Here is a 20,048-nt window from a genome sequence, read left to right as displayed (position 1 = left end):
GAGAGGATCTGAGCTGATGAACATGGAAATGATCCCCCTGCAGAATGAGCTGTTAGAGGCTGGAAAGGGGGCATTGTTTAGAACCTGGGTTGTTTCACAAGCTTTTGCTATGCACCGCTGTTGCAGATGGGCTCCATGGTTGGTGCTGGAGGGCAAAAAACAGGCAATAGGAGATGGGAGTGCAGCTAAGCAAAGAGGAGAGCGAGGATCCATGTTTGCTCCTGTCTCTAGAAGTGAGAAGAGGGGAATACGAAAGAACACGTATTCATGCCAAGCAGTCCGGTCTTATGAATCTCCTCGTGCCCACTTGGCCTAGGCCAGCTTCTTCTAGCTCCATGAGGAAGGCGTCCCCTGTGTTTCCTTTTCTCAGGATGTTACTTCTCCCCTGGAAGTTATTTCCTGAATGTCTGATATCAGTTTCCTTCCCCTGGAAACACCCGGTAGTGCTTATCCCTAGGGTTGCCAGGCATCCAGTTTTTGACCGGAACGCCCAGTCGAAAAGGGACCCTGGCAGCTCTGCTCGGTACTGCTGATCGGGCCGTTAAAAGTCCAGTTGGTGGCAAGCGGGGCTAAGACAGGCTCTGCGCAACTCCTGGAAGCAGCTCACATGTCCGGCCCCTAGGTGCAGGGGCGATCAGAGAAGCTCTGCGTGCTGCCTCTGCCCCCAGCGTCGGCTCCACAGCTCCCATTGGCTGGGAACCGCAGTTAGCTCCCTAAGTTGTGGCCAGAATCAGCAGGGTCGTTGTTCATTTGTGGGGGGTTTTTTTGCATAACTTCTAAGACTCTGCTTATCATAGTGGTCTGAGGCTTTGTGCCCAAGTATTAAAACTCTTGGACAGCTAGTTTTATGTAACACACATGCATCTCTGTATGTTCATGCACTCAATTTTTTCCCAGTGGAATTGCATCTCTCTGCACCAGGGCTGAATTGGGCCTATAAATTTGTTTGCAACTTCACCCAGTATGTGCCTGCAACTTCACAGTGTAGAAGGAGATGTTTTGGGGGAAAAGCCATGAACTGCCTTGCAGATCAGGAGCAAAGAAAGGAGTGGGTGAAAGCTCATTAGGGCTCTCTTGGATTAGATCAGCTAAACTTGATTGGTTCACGTACCACTTTCTTTAAAATTGTGAAATGAATTGGGTGACTATCAAGTGCACGGAGCACAGTTTGGGAACCTCTGGATTAGATGAATTAGTTAAAACCTATGCTGTGTTTTGAAAATACAAATGCTATTTCAGTGCTAAGTCTGATTATTATTATAATCTTCCCTTTTGTGAGGTTGTTGGGGGTGGTGGTGGAGTGGTGGCGGTGAAGAGTGACTTTGGAGACAAATTTTAGATCACAAAGCTGTGTTTCGTTGCTGGCCGTAACAAAACCCAGCGTTCTTTGTTAGTTCAGAAAAGCAAGGCACAGAGGTAAGGTGCATCTGGGGGGAATGATGTTTGCAATCGATAGCTGTTCCTAGACAGCTGAAGTAATTTTGTCATTTGTTTTTTAAGACTGTCCTGGCGGGAGAGGAGGGGTTGCTTCCTGCAAGTGAACAAGTCCCGGTGATGGGATAGATAGAAACTGCCTCATAAGCAGGATCCTGGGGGTGGGAACCACGTGACAACGAGGGGAGGGGAAGGTGGCTGCTGCAGGCGTCCGGCAGTGACAGCTCCTTCTCCCTTGGCACTTTATTCGCTTGTAGCAAGCGCTCCTAGTAATTACGCCTCTTAATTTAGGAGAGCGAGTGGGAGAAAGGAATATAAATTTGTGTATTAGCTTTAGAGATTGGAAATAGGGCAAGCGAACCTTCTCTCCGGGAGATTATATTTGGAAATGAAATAGAGTGACATTCAGTATAAACTTGAAAAATTGCTCTCTTTAACAGCAACAGGAGGAAAAAAAACACCATCCATATTGTGTTGGAGAGAAGCTGAAGTCTGTGTGTGTGTGTGTGTGTGTGTGTGTGTGTGTGTATTCACACTCACATCTGTCTATCTGTGTGTATATATGCAATTATATAGACATACATATGTTTTTAGGAACCTATCTGTTGGAAGACTATTTAACCTTAGCCCTCCCTTCCCATTGAAAAAGGACACTGACTTTGTTGTTACAGACCAATTAGCCTGTATAGACAGTGGGATTCAGGGCATGTCTGATCCAGTTAGCTCTTGTGTTTTTAAAACATTTATAAATGCGTTGTTGTTGTTTTTTGCTTTGTTTCGGTCAAGTGTGAAATAGTTCTAAAGCACCATTATTTGGTCTCCAGTTTTTCTCCATGTGGTCCTCATGCTCAACAACAGCATCAAGGATTAGCTTACCTAGGAAAAAGCCCTAACTAATCCTGTACCTTTTAGCCCATTTCTCAATGGCAAGTCATATAGTATTTTTGTAGCCAATACTGCTGTGTTTCTTTGAAGAGGAGTTGGGTCAAAGGTGAGCAACTTACTGCTCAGCTATTGAGAATACGGTGCTGCTTGGCTCTTCCCAAATGTTTTCTGTCTCTGATATTTTAGGCGATATTTTCATTCCCCTGTACATTGAGGGTTCATGGTGAAGGTGGTAAGAAGTCTTTTCTTTGTACGGAAAAGTTGATCAGAAGGGATTGAGTATGGAGTTTAGAGCCCTAGTAGTATTACCATGTACCCAAATGACTATGGCCAAGGGAGAAGGAGCTGTTACCATCAGACACCTACAGTAGCCACCTTCCTCTCCTGTCATGTTTTCCTCACCCCTAGGATTCTGCTTATGTGGCAATTTCTATCTATCTCATCACTAGGACTTCACTTTTAGGAGGTAACCCCTCCCTTCCTGCCAGGACAGTCTTAAAATGGCTGTCACAAGGGATGTGGGATCTTTGTTCAAACACCACATTTGTTTCTTTGAAGGCAACTTGAGACAGGAGGTCAGACTTGCTGCACTGGCATGTTGGAAGGGAAGTAAATAAAATTCATATTTATTGATGCATCCTTTATAGATGATTACAACTGATGTTACTAGAATGACTGACATCTCAAGTGTCTGCTGTAGAGTGATGCATTTCATTTTCAAAGCTGAGTGTGTGGGCCATATTAAGGGCCCTTTAGAACATAAGAATGGCCATACTGGGTCAGATCAATGGTCCATCTAGCCCAGTATCCTGTCTTCTGACAGTGGCCGGTGCCTGGTGCTTCAGACGGAATGAACAGAACAGGGCAATTATCCCATCCCCTGTTGTCTGATCCCAGTATCGGGCACCCAGAGGCTTAGGGGCACCCAGAACATGGGGTTGCTTCCTGGACCCTCTTGGCTAATAGCCATTTATGGACCTATCCTCTATGAACTTTTTTGTTTGTTTTAAACCTGCTTCCTATTAATTTCATTGGGTGACCCCTAGTTCTTGTGTTATGTGAAGGAGTAAACACTTCCTTATTCACTTTCTCCAAACCATTCATGATTTTATAGACCTCTATCATATCTAGGGCCCTACGAAATTCACGTTCCATTTTGGTCTATTTCACAGTCATAGGATTTTAAAAATAGTAAATTTCATGATTTCAGCTATTTAAATCTGAAATTTCACGGTGTTGTAATTGTAGGGGTCCTGACCCAAAAAGGAGTGTTGTGGGGGGGGGGGGGAGGGGTTGAGGTACTGCTACCCTTACTTCTGCGCTATTGCTGGCAGCAGTGCTGCCTTCAGAGCTGGGCAGCTGGAGAGTGGTAGCTGCTGGCTGGGAGCCAAGCTTTGAAGGCAAAGCCGCCAGCAGCAGCAGCGCAGAAGTAAGGATGGATGGCATAACCTTGCGATCCCCCCCCCCCCACTCTCTTTTGGTTCAGGACCCCCAATTTGAGACGCACTGGTCACCCCCGTGAAATCTGTAGAGTATAGTGTAAAAGCACATCAAAAAAGACTAGATTTTGGGGGGGACGGTACGGACCAGATTTCATGGTCCAAGACATGTTTTACATGGCCATGAATTTGGGAGGACCCTAATCATATCCTGTCTTAATCGTCTCTTTTCCAAGCTGAACAGTCTTCTTAATCTCTCCTCATATGGAAGCTGTTCCATACCCATAATCATTTTTGTTGCCCTTCTGATGTCCTTTTTACATTTCTAAAATATTTTTTGAGATTGGGCGACTAGAATTGCATGCAGTATTCAAGGTGTGAACATACAATGGATTTATATAGTGGCATTATGATATTTTCTGTCCTATTATCTGTTTCTTTCCTAATGGTTCCTAAAAATCTGTTAGCTTTTTTGACTGCTGCTGCACATTGAGCAGATGTTTTCAGAGAACTGTCCACAATCACACCAAGATCTCTTTCTTGAGTAGTAACAGCTAATTTAGACCCCACCATATTGTATGTATAGTTGGGATTATGTTTTCCAGTGTGCATTACTTTGCATTTACTAACACTGAATTTCATCTGCCATTTTGTTGCCCAGTTTGGGGAGATCCCTTTGTAACTCTTCGCAGTCTGCCTGGGACTTGAGTAAATTTTGTATCATCTGTAGACTTTGGCACCTCACTGTTTAACTCTTTTTCAAGATCACTTATGAATATGTGGAACAGCATGAATATGTCCTAGTACAGATCCCCGGGGGACACCACTATTTACGTCTCTCCACTCTGAAAACTGACCATTTACTCCCACCTTTGTTTCCTTTCTTCTAACCAGTTACTGATCCATGAGAGGACCTTCCCTCTTATCCCATGACTGCTTACTTTGCTTAAGAGCTTTTGGTGAGAGACCTTGTCAGTGGCTTTCTGAAAGGTCAAGTGCACTATATCCACTGGGTTACCGTTGTCCACATTTGTTGACCCCCTCAACAAATTCTAATAGATTAGTGATGCCTGGTTTCCCTTTAGAAAAGCTGTGTTGACTCTTCCCCAACCAAATTATGTTCATCTACATGTCTGATAATTCTGTTCTTCAGTATAGTTCCGACTACTTTGTCTGGTATGAAGTTTAGGCTTAGTGGCATGCAGTTGCCAGAATCACCCATGGAACCTTTTTTAAAATTTGGCATCACATTAGCTATCCTCCAGTCATCTGGTACAGATGCTGATTTAAGCAATAGGTTACATACCACGATTAGTAGTTCCAGAATTTCATATTTGTGTTCCTTCAGAACTCTTGGGTGAATACCGTCTGCTCCTGGTGAATTATTAGAGTAGAACCTCAGAGTTACAAACCCCTCCAGAATGGAGGTTGTTCAAAACTATGAAATGTTTGTAACTCTGAACAAAACTTTTTTTGTGGGACTTTCAAAAATTTACAACTGAACGTTGACTTAATACAGCTTTGAAATCTTACAATGCAGAAGAAAAATGCTGCTTTCCCTTAATTTTTTAGTAGTTTACATTTAAAACAGTACTGTATTTGCTGCTTGCTCGCTGCTGCTGCCTGATTGTGTACTTCCAGTTTCAAATGCGGCGTATGATGATTGGTCTGTTTGTAACTCTGCAGTTCTGCTGTACTGTTTATTTTATTCCAAAACCATCTCTAAAGACCCCTTAATCTGGGACAGTTCCTCAGGTTTGTCACCTAAAAAGAATGACTCAGGTGTGGGAATCTCCCCTTTGTTTCATTCTAGTCTTCAGGTTCAGACCCCTCCCTTCCAAGCCGGCCCGGTTTTGATACATTTCAATATTTATGTATTTGAATAGCTGATTGAATTGTGTTGAGATTTGTGGCAAACACAACCTCTCAGTTCACCTTTCCATACTGTCTCCATAGAAATTCACTTCTTATTTAGCTCCGCCTTTTAAATTCAGCTCTTTTGCTAAGGAAGGCCTTTCAAAGGATGGTGCCTCACTCAGCCCATTGTTTACCATAATAAACTTTAGATGTTGATAATGGATTCACCACTTCCCCCTTTTTTACAATTCCCAAAAAGCTGAATTAGAGGCAGAAAATCTTCATCTTCAGTATAAAGTTGTTGAATCGGCCCCTCACTGTAACTCGTTCATTTAGATCACATCGATTATTGTAACAGTAACAATATGTCTCCAGTCATGTAGTGTTGTATGAAATCTGTGTACATAAAGTGGGCAAATAAACCCTTGACCTTGTTTTCATCACCCAAACAAGTGCTTATTTTAACACTGAACTGAAATATTTTTTTAAACGAAATGCAAAACACAAAGGCTGCTTTGAAATCTGGGATCTTAAAGCTGGGCACAGAAATCTGTATTTCGGTGTGTATAGCTATGTAGCCTGACTTTCACAGGCAAGTTAATATTCAAAAATGTCCCATTTTCAAAAGTGATTGGGAAATTTAGGAGCTTAAGTCCCATGGGAGTTCCAGAGTTTGTAAGTCACTGTTGAAAATGAGACTTGGACCTAGTCTCCACCTAAAACATAGGTTGACCTAGTTACATTTCACACTGAGAGACAGTTAAGCCAAACTAAGCCCTGGTGGAGAGAGGTCGAGGGAAGTTACTGCCTCTCCAGGGAGTGGATTTGTTGCTGTGACAGAAAAACCCTTCCATCGCCGTAGCAAGTGTATGCATTTTAGTGGTGTAACTGGAGCTCTGCCACTGTAGCACTTGTAATATAGATACAGCCTTAGATTCCTAGGTCGCAGATCATTTTGAAAATGACTGACATGAGCAGCCACACCCCAGGGAGCTGTGAGGACGTAGCACCCCAAGAATCAGTATTATCTCATTAGCAGAATATCTGGGGGGATGGAGTTTAAAAGTGACAAATGCCACAAGTGTAACTTGAAACCAAATATCTGAAAATGAAGGATGTTTTTCTTACCAGCTAGTAGCCCAGTTCAGAGTTGTGTGTTTTTCCTTCCATCTCTAAGGATCTCAGACACTTCAAGCAGAAGAGGGAAATAGAACAAGCTGAATTCCTTTTTTTTGCTGTCGGTGTTTGTAAAGTCATCAACACTTTCAGGAGAACCATCTTGAACTCCTGTGCCCTGGCAGGTTCAAAGTGGGGGAATGGGAGGAGAGGAAAAAAACATTCCATTTAATTCTAAACGTATTAGTAATTTCCCCTCTATTCTGTAAATTATAAGGCCTGAGATGTGTTTTCTGTTACTGAAAACATCATGGCAGTACACATCATATAGATAATGGCACCTTTAAGGAATGAGTTATTTTAAATGTTGGATGTGCCCTGATCTCATCCAATCAATAGCTCTAAAGTTGGCCAGAAATTGGGGATTATGGACATCAAGAAAGCTGCAAAGGAACTGGATAAAATGGAATGGAATGGAGGGAGGGGGAGGAAAAGAGGCTCTGACGTATTCTGGTTAAAAGGCCATTGCATGGTCAAAATGTTAAATACCAGTTTATTTTTTCTCACCATTCATGGCCTCTGACATTACTCATGGTTCTGCCCTTTTCTCCGGTGTCATAAAAACCTTGGCTAACTTAAAAAATAGCCTGACTTCTTCTGGAGCCAGTAATATATTCTTTGGAATGGGGACAAATTAATTAGAGGGCCTAATGCTGAGCAGTTTGAGCTCCAGAAGCGCTCTTGGGAATAGTTTGAGCTTAGCACCTTTCTGGATCAAGCCTGTTATCATGATAGGAGACACAATAACATAGGGATGCATACCCACCCTGCGCTGAGATTCCCACCCCTGCTCTGGCCTCCCTGTATGCCAGGTGAAAGGGCTGGAGCAGCATAAAGGAGCTCTGAGAGTGCATCTGCACTGCAGAAAAAATATCGTGGCAGCGGGTCTTAGGGTACATCTACACTACAGCGGGGAGTCGATTTAAGATACGCAAATTCAGCTACGTGAATAGCGTAGCTGAATTCGACATATTGCAGCCGACTTACCCCGTTGTGAGGACGGCGGCAAAATCGACTTCTGCCGCTTTTTGTCGGCGGCGCTTACTACCACCTCTGCTGGTGGAGTTAGAGCGCCGATTCGGGGATCGATTGTCGCGTCCCGACGGGACGCGATAAATCGATCCCCGAGAGGTCGATTTCTACCCGCCGATTCAGGCGGGTAGTATAGACCAGACCTCAGAGCCAGACTCGGGCTTTCTCTAGGATACTAAAAATAGCAATGTAGACGTTCCTAGTCGGGCTCCGAGACACACCCCGTCACCAGGTTTAAGAGTCTGCGTGGGAATCTCTGCATTGCTGTTTTTAGCCCTGAAGCTCAAGTCCAACTCACCTGTAGAACTGGGTTCTGAGACCTGCTGCCATGTTTGTTTTGGGATTTTTTTGGGGATTCAGTGTAGAGGTAGGTCAGAGGTTTTCAAACTGTGGGGTGCACCCTCCTAGATGGGCATGGAGGCATATTTTAGGGGGACAAGCAGCAACATTAGCCGGCTTGTGCCAGCCCCCATTGTAGGGCAGGGAGAGAGTGCCACCTGCACCCCTGGACCTCAGCAGGCCACCCAGTTTTCCACTCTTGGCAGCCTCTGCACCTAGCGCTGGCTCCGCCCCCAGAGACGGTCACACGCGCCACCCCCCATCCTGAAAACCTGAGGGGGAGGGCAGAGAGGCAGGTATTGGCCCTGCTCTAGGGTGCATCCTGGCTGCAAGGTAGAAGCAGTCTGCTGCTGGGGAAGCCTTGGCTGTGCCGTTATTAAGTATCTGTGTATCTGAAACTTACAGGTGCAGGTAATTTCATTAAAGTCGTGTTAAGGTCTGTGTTAGATTTATGAGCAAGGTATCAAGAATATTTCTGGATGTGTCTATTTTTGGCTGGGGGGGGGAGCTCAGCTCATAAAGTTTTAAAACTGCTGACGTAGACGTACCCAAGAAGCCCCAGATCTAGCTAGAGGAGAATTCCCCTGTTGCAGGCTCTGAGTAAGACAGCCAAAAGCTGTCTTCCAAAGACCCCCTTGCAAGCACAGGTGTATGGGGGTGAGGAGCATTTTGCGGGTGCGGAGGCAGCATGTAGCACTGTGGAGTTTCTGGCAGCATTGTGGCCCACAAGAAGCCAGGGACAGCTGCTTGGATTTAGGCATCCTCCTCCACCCCATATCTGTCTAATTTACACCGTGGATTTTTCTGGCCCCTGGAGCAGCTCAGACTTGGGAGGACACAAAGGTTACTTAAAACCCTCTTACCTCACCCCACCACAACCCTAGGTTGCTCGTAGAGGCACCGCACGGAATCTCACCCGGGTTCTAATAGAGCTGCCTAGGAGGTAGTCGCTGTATAGTTACTAGAAGTGTGACACTAACTCCTTATCAAATAGGACTTGCACTGACACTGTGCCCTCCGGAACAGATATGAGCACATGTGTACACACAGACACATCTCCCCTCTCCTCTTCCCATTATACACTCAAACTCTTTCCCTCTGCACACAACAAACACATGCAACCCCAAACCACAGAAAACAGACTCCTAACCCCCCATCTTCTCCAAAGGAGCCGGCAGTGATTTATTGGTTCATGTCAGTTAGCAGGTGGCAGTTGGACTCAAGGCTGAGGCCGCTTAGCCTTTGATAAATAGCATATTTACCAGTACTCCATCTTCAAATGCTATCCACATGTGGCCCAGAAAGCGGCACAAAACTATAATAACAAACCTCATCCCAGCCTTCTGCAGAGATGGGAAGCAGAGTGTATAATGAATGTTTCTCTGCTAGAAGTAGGTTGGAATTGAAGTCTGCTGCCAGTACCAGTTCCTTGATTCTCATCCCTGGAATTATCTAGAGTGCTTGCTTTATCCCAGCCATCTGTAATGAACTGAGCTGGGACAGATAAGCTCAGTAATCAGAAAATTGAGGGAAGCATTCCTCGCTGTGATAATCTTGTCAGCCGGCTAATATACATGAACATTTTTACAGCATAAATGATGCAGGAGGGCTTTTTGCTTCTTCTTTCTCTTTGCTTGAAAGGGTTTTGGCAAATAATGGGAGAATATCCACATCTAGTGTTCCAAAGAGGATTTTGGCTAGAACCTCTTCCCCCGTCTTTCTCCTTTGCTTTAGCCCCTGATGTATCCAAAGGGGCGGGGAATTAGGCTATCCCTGTCCCTAGCTATAATGCTGCCATGTTTTTCATGCCTTTCCTGCAGGTGTGCGAAGATACATTACACTGGAACTTTGTTTCTGGCTAAGCAATGTGACTAGCCATAGCTCTGCAGTTGAATGCATGTTCTTTTTGCCCACCTACCCACTGTCCCCTTCTTCTAAAAGCAAGACACTGATACCAGCTGGCTGCATTTGGACCTAGTACACCAGTGCAGAATTATGATGCTCTACACGTCTAATCAGTACAGTTGAAGGGTACTGTTTGTTAATGTGTTATCTCCCTGATGTTGAATACTGAGCCCTCTCTGTTCATATGGTTTGCATCTCTAATTAGGGTTGTGTTGCTTATTATTTCCCCTGTAAATGGAAAGCATAGCATCTGGCCATAGATTTATGAGGGGGAGTTAGTGATCAGGAGGTACAAGACAGATGCTGAAGGAAGAGCCAAAGTGTGAGGAGGGGAATAGGTGTACAAGAACAGACAATGAAGAATGAGTGGGGAGGATATCCAGGCTGGGAGGAGACATAACAGGGCCGCAGGGTGTCTGAAAGTTACTTACGCTCAGAATTGGTTGTCTCTGCTTAGAATGCCTAAGGCTTTTAGGATAATAGTTTAATAGCAGGTAAAATATACCATTTCTCCCGCCCCTTTGCGGGGACTTTTGGGCGCTGGATGGGGGACACAGATTCGCATAGCCAAAGGAGACCGAAGCGATTGCTACACATTCCTCCCTCTGCTCCCAAGCTGACAGTTATAGGGCCTGAGTAAGAGATTCCATGTGCTCAGATTGTGGCTTGGTTTCCCAGCCTAAAGGGAGCTGAGGCAAACTGTTTTCTTAATTCTTCATCCACTTTTTCTCCCCCCACCCCACCTGGGCAACTTGTATCTGAAAGGGTTGGAAATTCTCCCCTGTCTGATGGGTGCAGTGTAGAAGCCTCGGACAGAAGTTAGACTGGACAAGGCAATCTGATCAGCTTATTTCCTCTGGGAGTTATTGGTGCTTAATGAGGTTACATTGCCAGTATAGAACTTCAGGTGCTAGGCAACTCCGAGTTTCATGCAAAGAGTTCTCTGCCTCGATTTCCTCACCAGGGAATGGATGGGGAAATATTCAGAAGAGGAGCAATGGCTCCACTTGAACAATATCAGTCCTCCCTCCCCCCTCCCTCAGCTGCCCCATACGGCCTTTGAGCAAATGTTGGGCGAGATAATTGGAGGTGTGGCAAGAGAGGGTGTATTAATTGGGGAGCTGGTACTTGGCACATGTAAAACTGTTGTATTTCACAACGTATATTGGAATGATTTCTATACTGAGATGGAGCTCGCTGTGGAGTATGAAATGGCTGCCTCCCTGCTGTTTCTCAGCATCATATGAGCTGAAGTTGGTTTCCATTTCTGTTGTCTCTAAGCTGAAGAACCACATGACACTGGACACAGCTGCCTGGTGGAAATGAAGGCACTTATGTGCCAGTGGGATCATAGAATTTGCTGTAGTGGGATGGATTGTGAGCCATCAGGTTGTTGTAAATGCCTGATGCTTCAGAGGAAGGTGAAAAAACCCATAATGCATCTGGCCAGTTGTACCTCCATGAGGAGTAGTAATGATAAATTCCTTACTGCAAACTTATATTAGAAAAATCTGTGTGCCATGGTCCATACTTCAAAATATTGAAGTCCCAGGACTCCTTACTCCCTGAGAGTCCTGGGCATTCAGTAGTGTGATTCAGCAGTGTGCACCCATGTCTGTCATGTCTCTGACAGATGAACTAACCTCCTGTCCTATTCCTGCAGTTGGAAGTGGAGCTAAAGAGCCTGAAGTCTCAGGCATGCACAGCAGCTCAGAGCACCTTCATCACTACTGAGGAAGTGAACGCACTCAGGTGAGCATGTGCTAGGAGCCGTTCCTTCTATTTGTTACACAACTGGGGAGAAGGGAAAGGACCAAGTTGATGTTATAAAAGGAAACAAATGCTGCATCCTCATCATTTATTATTTCTATTGTGGTAGCACCTAGGAGCCCTGGTCATAACCCGGGACCCCATCTGTAAAAATGTAACACCGACACCCCCCAGTCGTCAGCAGGTGGGATTGAACCTGGGATCTCAGTGCATGAGCCCCTACTGCATGAACTAAAAGCCATCTGACTCTTAGCTAAGGCTGTAGAGCAGACTCGTTAATCTCTAAGTGGTCTTGGTGCCACTACATGGGACAGAACACCACACCCAGGTGGTGTGTGGGTTACACAAGCACACAACAAAAAGACAGTTCCAGGAAGCTTACAGTAAAAGTAAGTAAGCTTTAGGGCTGGTCTTTACACTGACCTTTTCCTGATAGGATATTTTCATAGTAGAATCCTTCTTTGTCCACCTACCTTCACCTCATGCTCATGTCACTGCCCCAAAACCCCATAAGAAATTCCAGGAGCCATGGAAAAGCCCTGGGGTCTCTATCCTTTCTTACACGTTGTCATTTTCAGACCTTGGGTTTCTCCATGCTCTGTTTTGGAATCTGCTTGAGTCTTTTGCCCTGTGTTAATTCATGTTGCGGTGGCTCCTTCATCACCCCATTTACTTCCCTCCCTGTGGAACAGCTTTGCTGTTTGTTTTTTATTTTTACTGGATCAGGACTTTAAGTACAGAACCTGTTGGCATCCATGGAGAGAGGCTTAGAAACAGCCTTTTGTAATACTGATGTGCTTCCAGGGCTGGAGAGAAAAGAAAAATGGTTCCCCTAGTGTGCAGTTGCAGATGGCAGAGGGATACATGTTGTGATTCAGTGAGAGAGAAGTTACAAAACAGCATTTCAGCAGAGGGCTACATAAGCACTTACAAAAGCTACAATGAAACTAGACAACCTTTCAGTGTATTTATTAAAGTATTTACAGCTCCCATTCCAAGGTAGGTGAAACAATAAATACCAAGCGCAGAAAGTTCATCTGTATCCAGAATGTTTTAATAAAGTTCCTTCTTTTTAAACTGAGCCAATCTGTTCGATCTTGACAACTTGCATTTGTGGTTCTGAACTGATGTGAGATTTTGGCTGGATTTCCTTCTCTTAATTCTTTTTTATTTTCAGTTCCATCATTGTAAAAGTATTGCTGCCTCTCAGGAGCGAGAGCAGGATTTTGCAGGAGGCACAAATTATTGGCCTGCATCTTATGGATTTTCTAAATGTCCCCCTCCCTGCCCGGCTTGTTTTACAGCTCTAGAAGGGTTGTTCAGTATTAGAATGGAATGGATTTGAAAATGGCCAGTGTTCAGCTAAGCTGTTCTAATACAATAGAGAGCTCTTAAACTGCCCTTTGGGATGTATTTCTCAAGGACAGCTCCCACAAGATGGAGTGGCAGAATTTTGGAGGCCTCTCTCCACCAAATCATCTTTTAATGAGATGGTACTGTAGGTCACACCGTGGTTTTGTTCCCTCCTCCTATGAGGGTAAATCAGTTTTTCCTAAATCCTTATTCATGATGTGAGTGTTGGTTTGAGACTTGATCTCATTCTGTCTTTCGCTTTCTCTGGGGGGCACACAGGACTAGCCTGAAGCATGGTGCTTCAGTTTGCAGTGCTACAGGGGTGTTCAAAATCTCTCCAGCAGCAATAAAACTCATCCCTTATTCTGATTAATATTATGCTTCTCTATCAGTAAAACCAGCATCCTGTTTGCTGTCTTCTGGGAGCTGGAGGCTTTCAGGATGTTTCTACAGTAACTCCCCAGTCTCCCCCCTCTCTCCTGGTTAGTATGGACTGCAGCACCCTTTCCATTTAGGAGCAATTCCAGTCTCTCTATTTTCACCTCCAAGATTCATTATTCAGTGTTTATCTTCATTAAACAGCATTTGCCATCTATTAACTGAGCAACTTCAAGGACAGCAGAAAACAAAATGAAACAGCTGGATTTCCACATATTCCAGGACTTCATGAGATTGCCGATGCCTTCCTTACAGTGGAAATGGATCTCATTTCTCACTTGCTCCATCTTTTCCCTGGTTTGAAAACCTAGCCCCTGGACTGAGGCAGATTTCACAAACAGCACCGTCAGGTCCCTTGCAATGATTTTATTACTGAGTGCCAGTAGTGTGCTAGGTGCTCTGCAAGCAGAAGAATCCCCTGTCATGCTCTTTAAGGCATGGCAGTCTAAATAGAACTCCAAACTGTGGTGGGGGTTTTTTTAAGTGTGAGTCCATTGCCTGTCAACCCCATATCTCTGCTTCTTTCATTTAAATTGTGCCTGAGAATTCAAATAGAGTGTCCCAGAAGTGGACTCCTCCCCAGCAAAGCCATTTATATTCTGGAACAGTTCTCCAGTGAGAAGCAATAAATTGAAGGCAGAATTGAAAGCTTGTGTCAAGCTAAGGGGCCAAGTTTCTGGGGTTGCCTCTCATAACAGCGCAGTCCACCTCCCTCCCCCTGCCCCACCACCCACACACCACAAACACTTCCAGGACCACACACTTCTGCAGCTAGGGTCACCTGAGACATTTGACCCTTCAGATCTATTATAAGATTATTTTTGGTAGATTCCCAGTGTAGCTAAACCTTCTTTGTTCAGATGGAAGTCTGTCATTGAGCCATTTTTTGTTGCCAGGCTGGTGCTGGTGTATTTAGTAAAATACACAACATGTTCCAAACCCTGATGATGGTGATTTGGCGGCTAAGCAGGCTTGAGTGGTGTGGCTTCAGTATGCAAGGATGTGAACCTGGGTTTCTTTCCTTTTCTCGTCACAATTTTATGACTCTTTTTGCAAGGTGGATGGAAACGGTATAAAGTTGCTCGCTTGGTTTCATCCCTTCCCTTCTTGCTGCTCAGCATGTGCAAATTTTGTGGTCCATGGGTTTCTCACAGAAAACACACCGTATGAAGTGTTTTCTTTCAGCTGGAGACATCTTCAATCGGGCTAGTGGGCAATTTCTCATCCCCTTCTCTACACAAGTAGATGGACTGCTCTGCTGTTGTAGTCTATTTTCTTCTCAGGAGCAGCCAACTCCAAATATCATTGTCTTCCTTCTACTTTCTGTTCTGCAGAACATGGACTTCTCTTCTCTGCAGAATTAGGGAGAAAGCACTTTGTGGCTCCAGAGTTACCCAATCTAGGAATGGGGTAGTGTTCCACCTCTCCTGCTTCTGGCATCCCCCATGCACTGGGGCTGGGAACCCGTAAAGAGCTCTCTTACTGTAACACAGATAAACCCTTGCTGTCAGGGAATCATGAGACATTTTCACAGGGTTCCCCCTTGTATGGGGACCAGGAATAGTTTGTTGTGGTTGTGACGTTTCCGGAGGTAGCTGCACCTCTGAGCACTTGTGGTCCTCCTTGTGGCCACCTCACTTAGTTCTCAGGCCTCTAGTCATCTTTCTTGAGGTGGGTTCTCGCTATCCACTCCCTCCTGACTGGGGTCTTAGGCTGCAGACTCCTCCAAATCACTAAGATTATCACAGCAGGTCTGACTTTAGTTCAGCACCCATAGTTTTGTTCTCTCGGGGGCAGTGACTGAGTTACTGGTGACCAGCCAGGTGTCCCAAAACAAAGTACTATTTATTCAGAACAGAAGCATTACAGAGAAAAGGCATCTTACAAACAGTAAACATCTAGCTTATCAGTGTCACCATCTTCCACATGGAAACCCTGTCAGTTTCCAAAGTACTGCAGGGCCTGCCCCTCTCTGTCACAGTCTCATGTCCATTCTTGGATTAAATGTGAATGGCCCTCTCCAAGGTCAGGGCTGTTCTTTGTTTACCAGGCCTCTTGAACCAGGTCAGACCTATACATGCTTTTTCCCTTAGGGGATGAAATTTTCACAGAGTAGATACCTGCATTAGGAATTTGCTCTAATTACCCCCTGCCCTCCTGATATTAGTTCCTGCAGAAAACCCTTTGGCTCCCCCCATTTAGCCAGGAATACAATCACTAGCCAACCCATAACGATACATATAACATTTTTAAAATCAATATAATAGTTTTTAAATATTCTGTGTGTCCATAGCTTCTCTCGTAGTGGACCATGGCAGAACCTTTCACATGGCTGACAGCAGGTGGGTGGGTGTGTTAAGGAAGGAAAGGAGGGAGTGATTTTGGAGGGTGGGAAGGGGAATCATTGTGCCCTCCCCTCCTTCTCCATTACAGTGTTAAGGTTTTGTCTACACTATCAAGTTTTGTCGTCAAAACTTATATCGACACCCAAAAGTTGACAAAACAAAAATCGCCAAAGGGTGCTCACACTTGCTCCCTCTGTCCACAGATCATGTCCACATTGTGTGAGCAATGCATTGTGGGTATGTATCCCACAGTGCAGTGTTGTGGGAAGGCGGAGCTGATCACTGTACATCTTGGGAGGATCCCCTCCCAGTTCTCCCAGAGCCTCAGCTTCCAGGCGCGGCATCATGAGTAGCTCTGTGAGCTCTCCATGCTGAGGAATGTCAAAGCAGGGCAACAATCTCTCCTTCCTGCCTACCTGCGACAGCAGTCTGCCTGCCCCTGTGTTCCTAGTGCAGGGCAGAACAGGAGCATTCCAATGATTTGCTCTTTGTTCCTCAAAGGGAGCAGCACACTCAGCTGTCAGATACTGCCCGCAGCTTTGAAAGGGGAGGGGTGCATGCCTACAGGGCAGCAGAGATCAAAACACTGAGCAGAGCAATCAGGGCAGGCATTGTGGGATACTGGTGGAAGCCAGTTCTGTTGACAAAACAAACAGCAGTGTCTACACTGGCTCTTTGGGCTTGGCTACACTGGAAACTCCAAAGCGCTGCCGCGGGAGCGCTCCTGCGGCAGCGCTTTGAAGAGTGAGTGTGGTCGCGGCGCCAGCGCTGGGAGAGAGCTCTCCCAGCACTGCAGGTACTCCACCTCCCCGAGGGGATTAGCTTACAGCGCTGGGAGCGCGGCTCCCAGCGCTGGGGCACTGTTTACACTGGTGCTTTACAGCGCTGTAACGTGCTGCGCTCAGGGGGGTGATTTTCACACCCCTGAGTGAGAAAGTTGCAGCGCTGTAAAGCACCAGTGTAGCCAAGGCCTTAGACAGTAAAGGGAGGGAAAGAGAAAAAAGTCTCTCCTAGGGGGGAAAGTTTTTTGTTGCTGAACCGGGCGTTTTTCCCGACAACAGTCACATTGCAGTGTGTATGCTCTCACTGGTTTGTTGCCAAAAGGCAGTTTTTGGCGATAAAACTTGGTAGTGTAGACTAAGCCCTAGAGGAGCTGTCCCTGTGGGGTTCCACACGACCAGTTCACACTGCTGCACCTTGTTTGTGGTGTGTCTCTAGTCATTGGAGTCTAATGCCTGCTGCCAGTGGGGATGCAGGAATTAGGAACGCGCCTGTACTTACATTCTTTCCCTGTACAATTTGCCATCACAAATTCACTCTGGCAGAAAATAGGTGGAAGAAGAATACAAACTCTCCAAATTGGAAGGTGGGGAAAGAAACCCCACTCCTCATGAGGGAATTATTTTCACTGCTAACGTTTACCATGGGCCTCAGCACATCATTCGCCTTCAATCCGATGTGACCGCTCTCCTGGACTAAGCCCAACCCAACCCGTTAGCTGCTCTCCTGAAGGAACCTGAAAAATGGAACCATCAGAAGCCAAGGAAAGGACCCGGGAAAGGACTGTGTGCTTCCAGGCATTTCCATATAAACTTCACTGTTAAAAGCTAACTTCTGAAAACAAATGCAGGGTAGTCACAAAGGACAAAGAAATCCACATTAATCCCCTAAATCTGTATTCACATCCTGTGAGGGAGTGAAAGCTTTAAAAAAATCTTTTGTCTCCTTTTTCTTTAGTATGGAAAGTAAATTTTCAGTGAGAAGCTTGAAAGACTTTATCAGTTTTTCTCCTTCTCCCCTGGAGAACAAAGTGCTCTTTCGTCAGCCCGTTTATAGCTCTAAATGTGAAATTCTTTCCCAACTTTATTACTTCCGAGGAGACAATAAAAGCCAATATTAATGCTGTCATTCCACACACCCCTTGTCCCCTATAAATCATATTTGCCATATTCTTCAGATCTCATCATGGGAAAGGGTGGTCGAACAATTTAGTTTGTTGACCACAGGGCATAACAAACCGTGTTTAGTCAGTAACCCGTTTTACTTGGGTTGTGATAAATCTGCAAAGGCTATTGTTTTAGTACAAATAAATAAAAGTAATACATTAAAAAACAGCTTTAGTAAAGACTTAAGTGGCAACAGCTGAAGGACCTTTTCAACTGGAACAAATCTGAACTTTTTCTTTCCGCTGTCAAACAGAAACTTCAGTAAATCCTAAGTGTTGTCTATGGATTTAGTGAGTAGGTAGAGTTACAGTGATTCAAAAGAAATTCATGTTCTTGCCAATGCCTGTTAGTCACACTTGCTGGAAATCTCTGCTCCATTCTCAACACCATCTCATTGCCATCTGGATCCCTTAATAGTGTCTTCTCCACACATACATTTTCTGTTCCATTCAGTAATTTCCAGTTCAGTAATAGCTTTTCTACATGGCAGTGCCCTCTTCACAGATGGGGCATACTGTGAGAGATGCCCCTATCAGTGGCAATACTATGCTGTCAGTCACACTGTGCTGTGCTATATCTACCAACATTTTAATCTTATAAATAAGGACAATAAGGAGTAAAACAGGAGCACCTGTTAGCTCCATTGGACTCTGAGAGTTTTCTGGAAGGAGAGAGTTGGAGAAATACTTCATTTTTTCCAGCTTAAAAAATAGGAATGGTCAGTCTGTCTGCCTCAAGTGTTACTATGGCACCTATCACCATAGCATCTAAGCACTTCCCAGATAAATTAGATTTGCATCCTTTTTCCAACCATGCTTTCTCTGGAGACCCATTTGATATTGGAGGGGTGCAGGAGCCCTCATCTGGTACCACAGTGTAGAGTGCTTATTCTGTAGGTGGCAAGAGATAAACATAACCCTTTAATTTTGGAGGGTGGGTGGTGATGAGAGATTTGTCAGTGGTTTTGAGCCAAAATGCAGCGTGTTGAATATGATCATGTCATTGACTCTGAATGTCTTGGGTATCTGATTCTGACCTTCAGTAGCTGCTATGTTGTTTTCTTACAGAAAAAATTCTCTCTTCCTTTGATATGTCCTGAAGGGTTAAAAGCACTTTTAAACATAGTGTGAGGAGTAACCCTAAGTTACATCTGAAGATGCTGTCATATGGCAACATCTGGAAAAAGTAGGTGCCCAGGATGTTGGTGGATTATATGTAATGACAGTTGAGAGTGCCTCTCACCCTTTTCGCCAACTACTTTTTACCTGAGTGATGTATGACTTTTCAATGTCTAGAACGTTATTAAATAGCTTAATGTGTTTTTTCTCTTTAAAAACCAACCCCACACACTCTGAAAAAACACCCCCTCCCCCGAAAATAAACGTTTAGCAAGAACAAAGAGGAACAGAAGGTTATACATGTGTGACATAGCCAAGGTAACATTGGTGTAAGAACTGTATTGAATTTCCTGATGAGTTGGTCTTTTACCTGTGTGTACTTAACGGTACAATAATGGTGTTCTATTCTTTTCATTTAATGTGGTGTCTTACCATTGGAAGAATGTTTTATGACAGGTGTGTGATTTCTGTCTTTGGGTCCTCCTTATTTTACTCTTTCCAGTAGTGGGACTAAAGCAGGGTTAGAGCATTGGGAGTTTCAGTGTATTTCTCTCTCTCTCTTCCCCCTCCCCCCCCCCGCCCTCTCCCTTTACAGGTTAAAAATTGAAGAGTTGGAGGCTGAGCGAGGGCAGCTAGAAGAAGAGAACAAGTCTCTGGAAATGAAATTGGAAAAGCTCACTCTCCAGGTAAGAGGTGGGGCAGGGCCAGAAGGGCTTATTAGCTTGGCACAGTCGAGCCTTGGTGGATGGGTATACTGACAAACTTCCTGAAGCTCCTTTCACAGTCCACAGATCCTTCCCCTTCAATCTGGGGAAGGATCCCGCCAGAAGCCCAAACCGAGCCCATCCCACACACCCTTATCTGTGTACGATGTTGTCATATTGAGATTTTGGTGGTGTATTCAGGAATGCAAGAACAGATGCTTTTTCCTTGGGTAGAACCTCTTCCGTTTAGATGCTGCCGAACCTTTGTCTGTGCTAGCAAACTTCATAGCCATAACTAACCACTGCT

General features: G+C 44.9%; 1 protein-coding gene across 4 annotated transcripts in view; it reads left to right on the top strand.

The window, feature by feature from the left end:
* The window catches only part of MAD1L1 (mitotic arrest deficient 1 like 1), a 526,727-nt gene that overhangs the window by 301,463 nt on the left and 205,216 nt on the right, over positions 1–20,048 (top strand). For all 4 annotated transcript variants that reach the window (XM_054042929.1, XM_054042931.1, XM_054042928.1 and 1 more), the window contains 2 exons: positions 11,731–11,819; positions 19,633–19,723. In XM_054042929.1, coding sequence (XP_053898904.1) covers positions 11,731–11,819; positions 19,633–19,723 — 180 coding nt within the window. The remainder of the gene's footprint in view (positions 1–11,730; positions 11,820–19,632; positions 19,724–20,048) is intronic.

Source organism: Malaclemys terrapin, chromosome 10 (genome assembly GCF_027887155.1).
Source record: "Malaclemys terrapin pileata isolate rMalTer1 chromosome 10, rMalTer1.hap1, whole genome shotgun sequence".
In the NCBI taxonomy this organism is placed as follows: Eukaryota; Metazoa; Chordata; order Testudines; family Emydidae; genus Malaclemys; species Malaclemys terrapin.
This window is presented reverse-complemented; position numbering and strand designations above follow the sequence as displayed.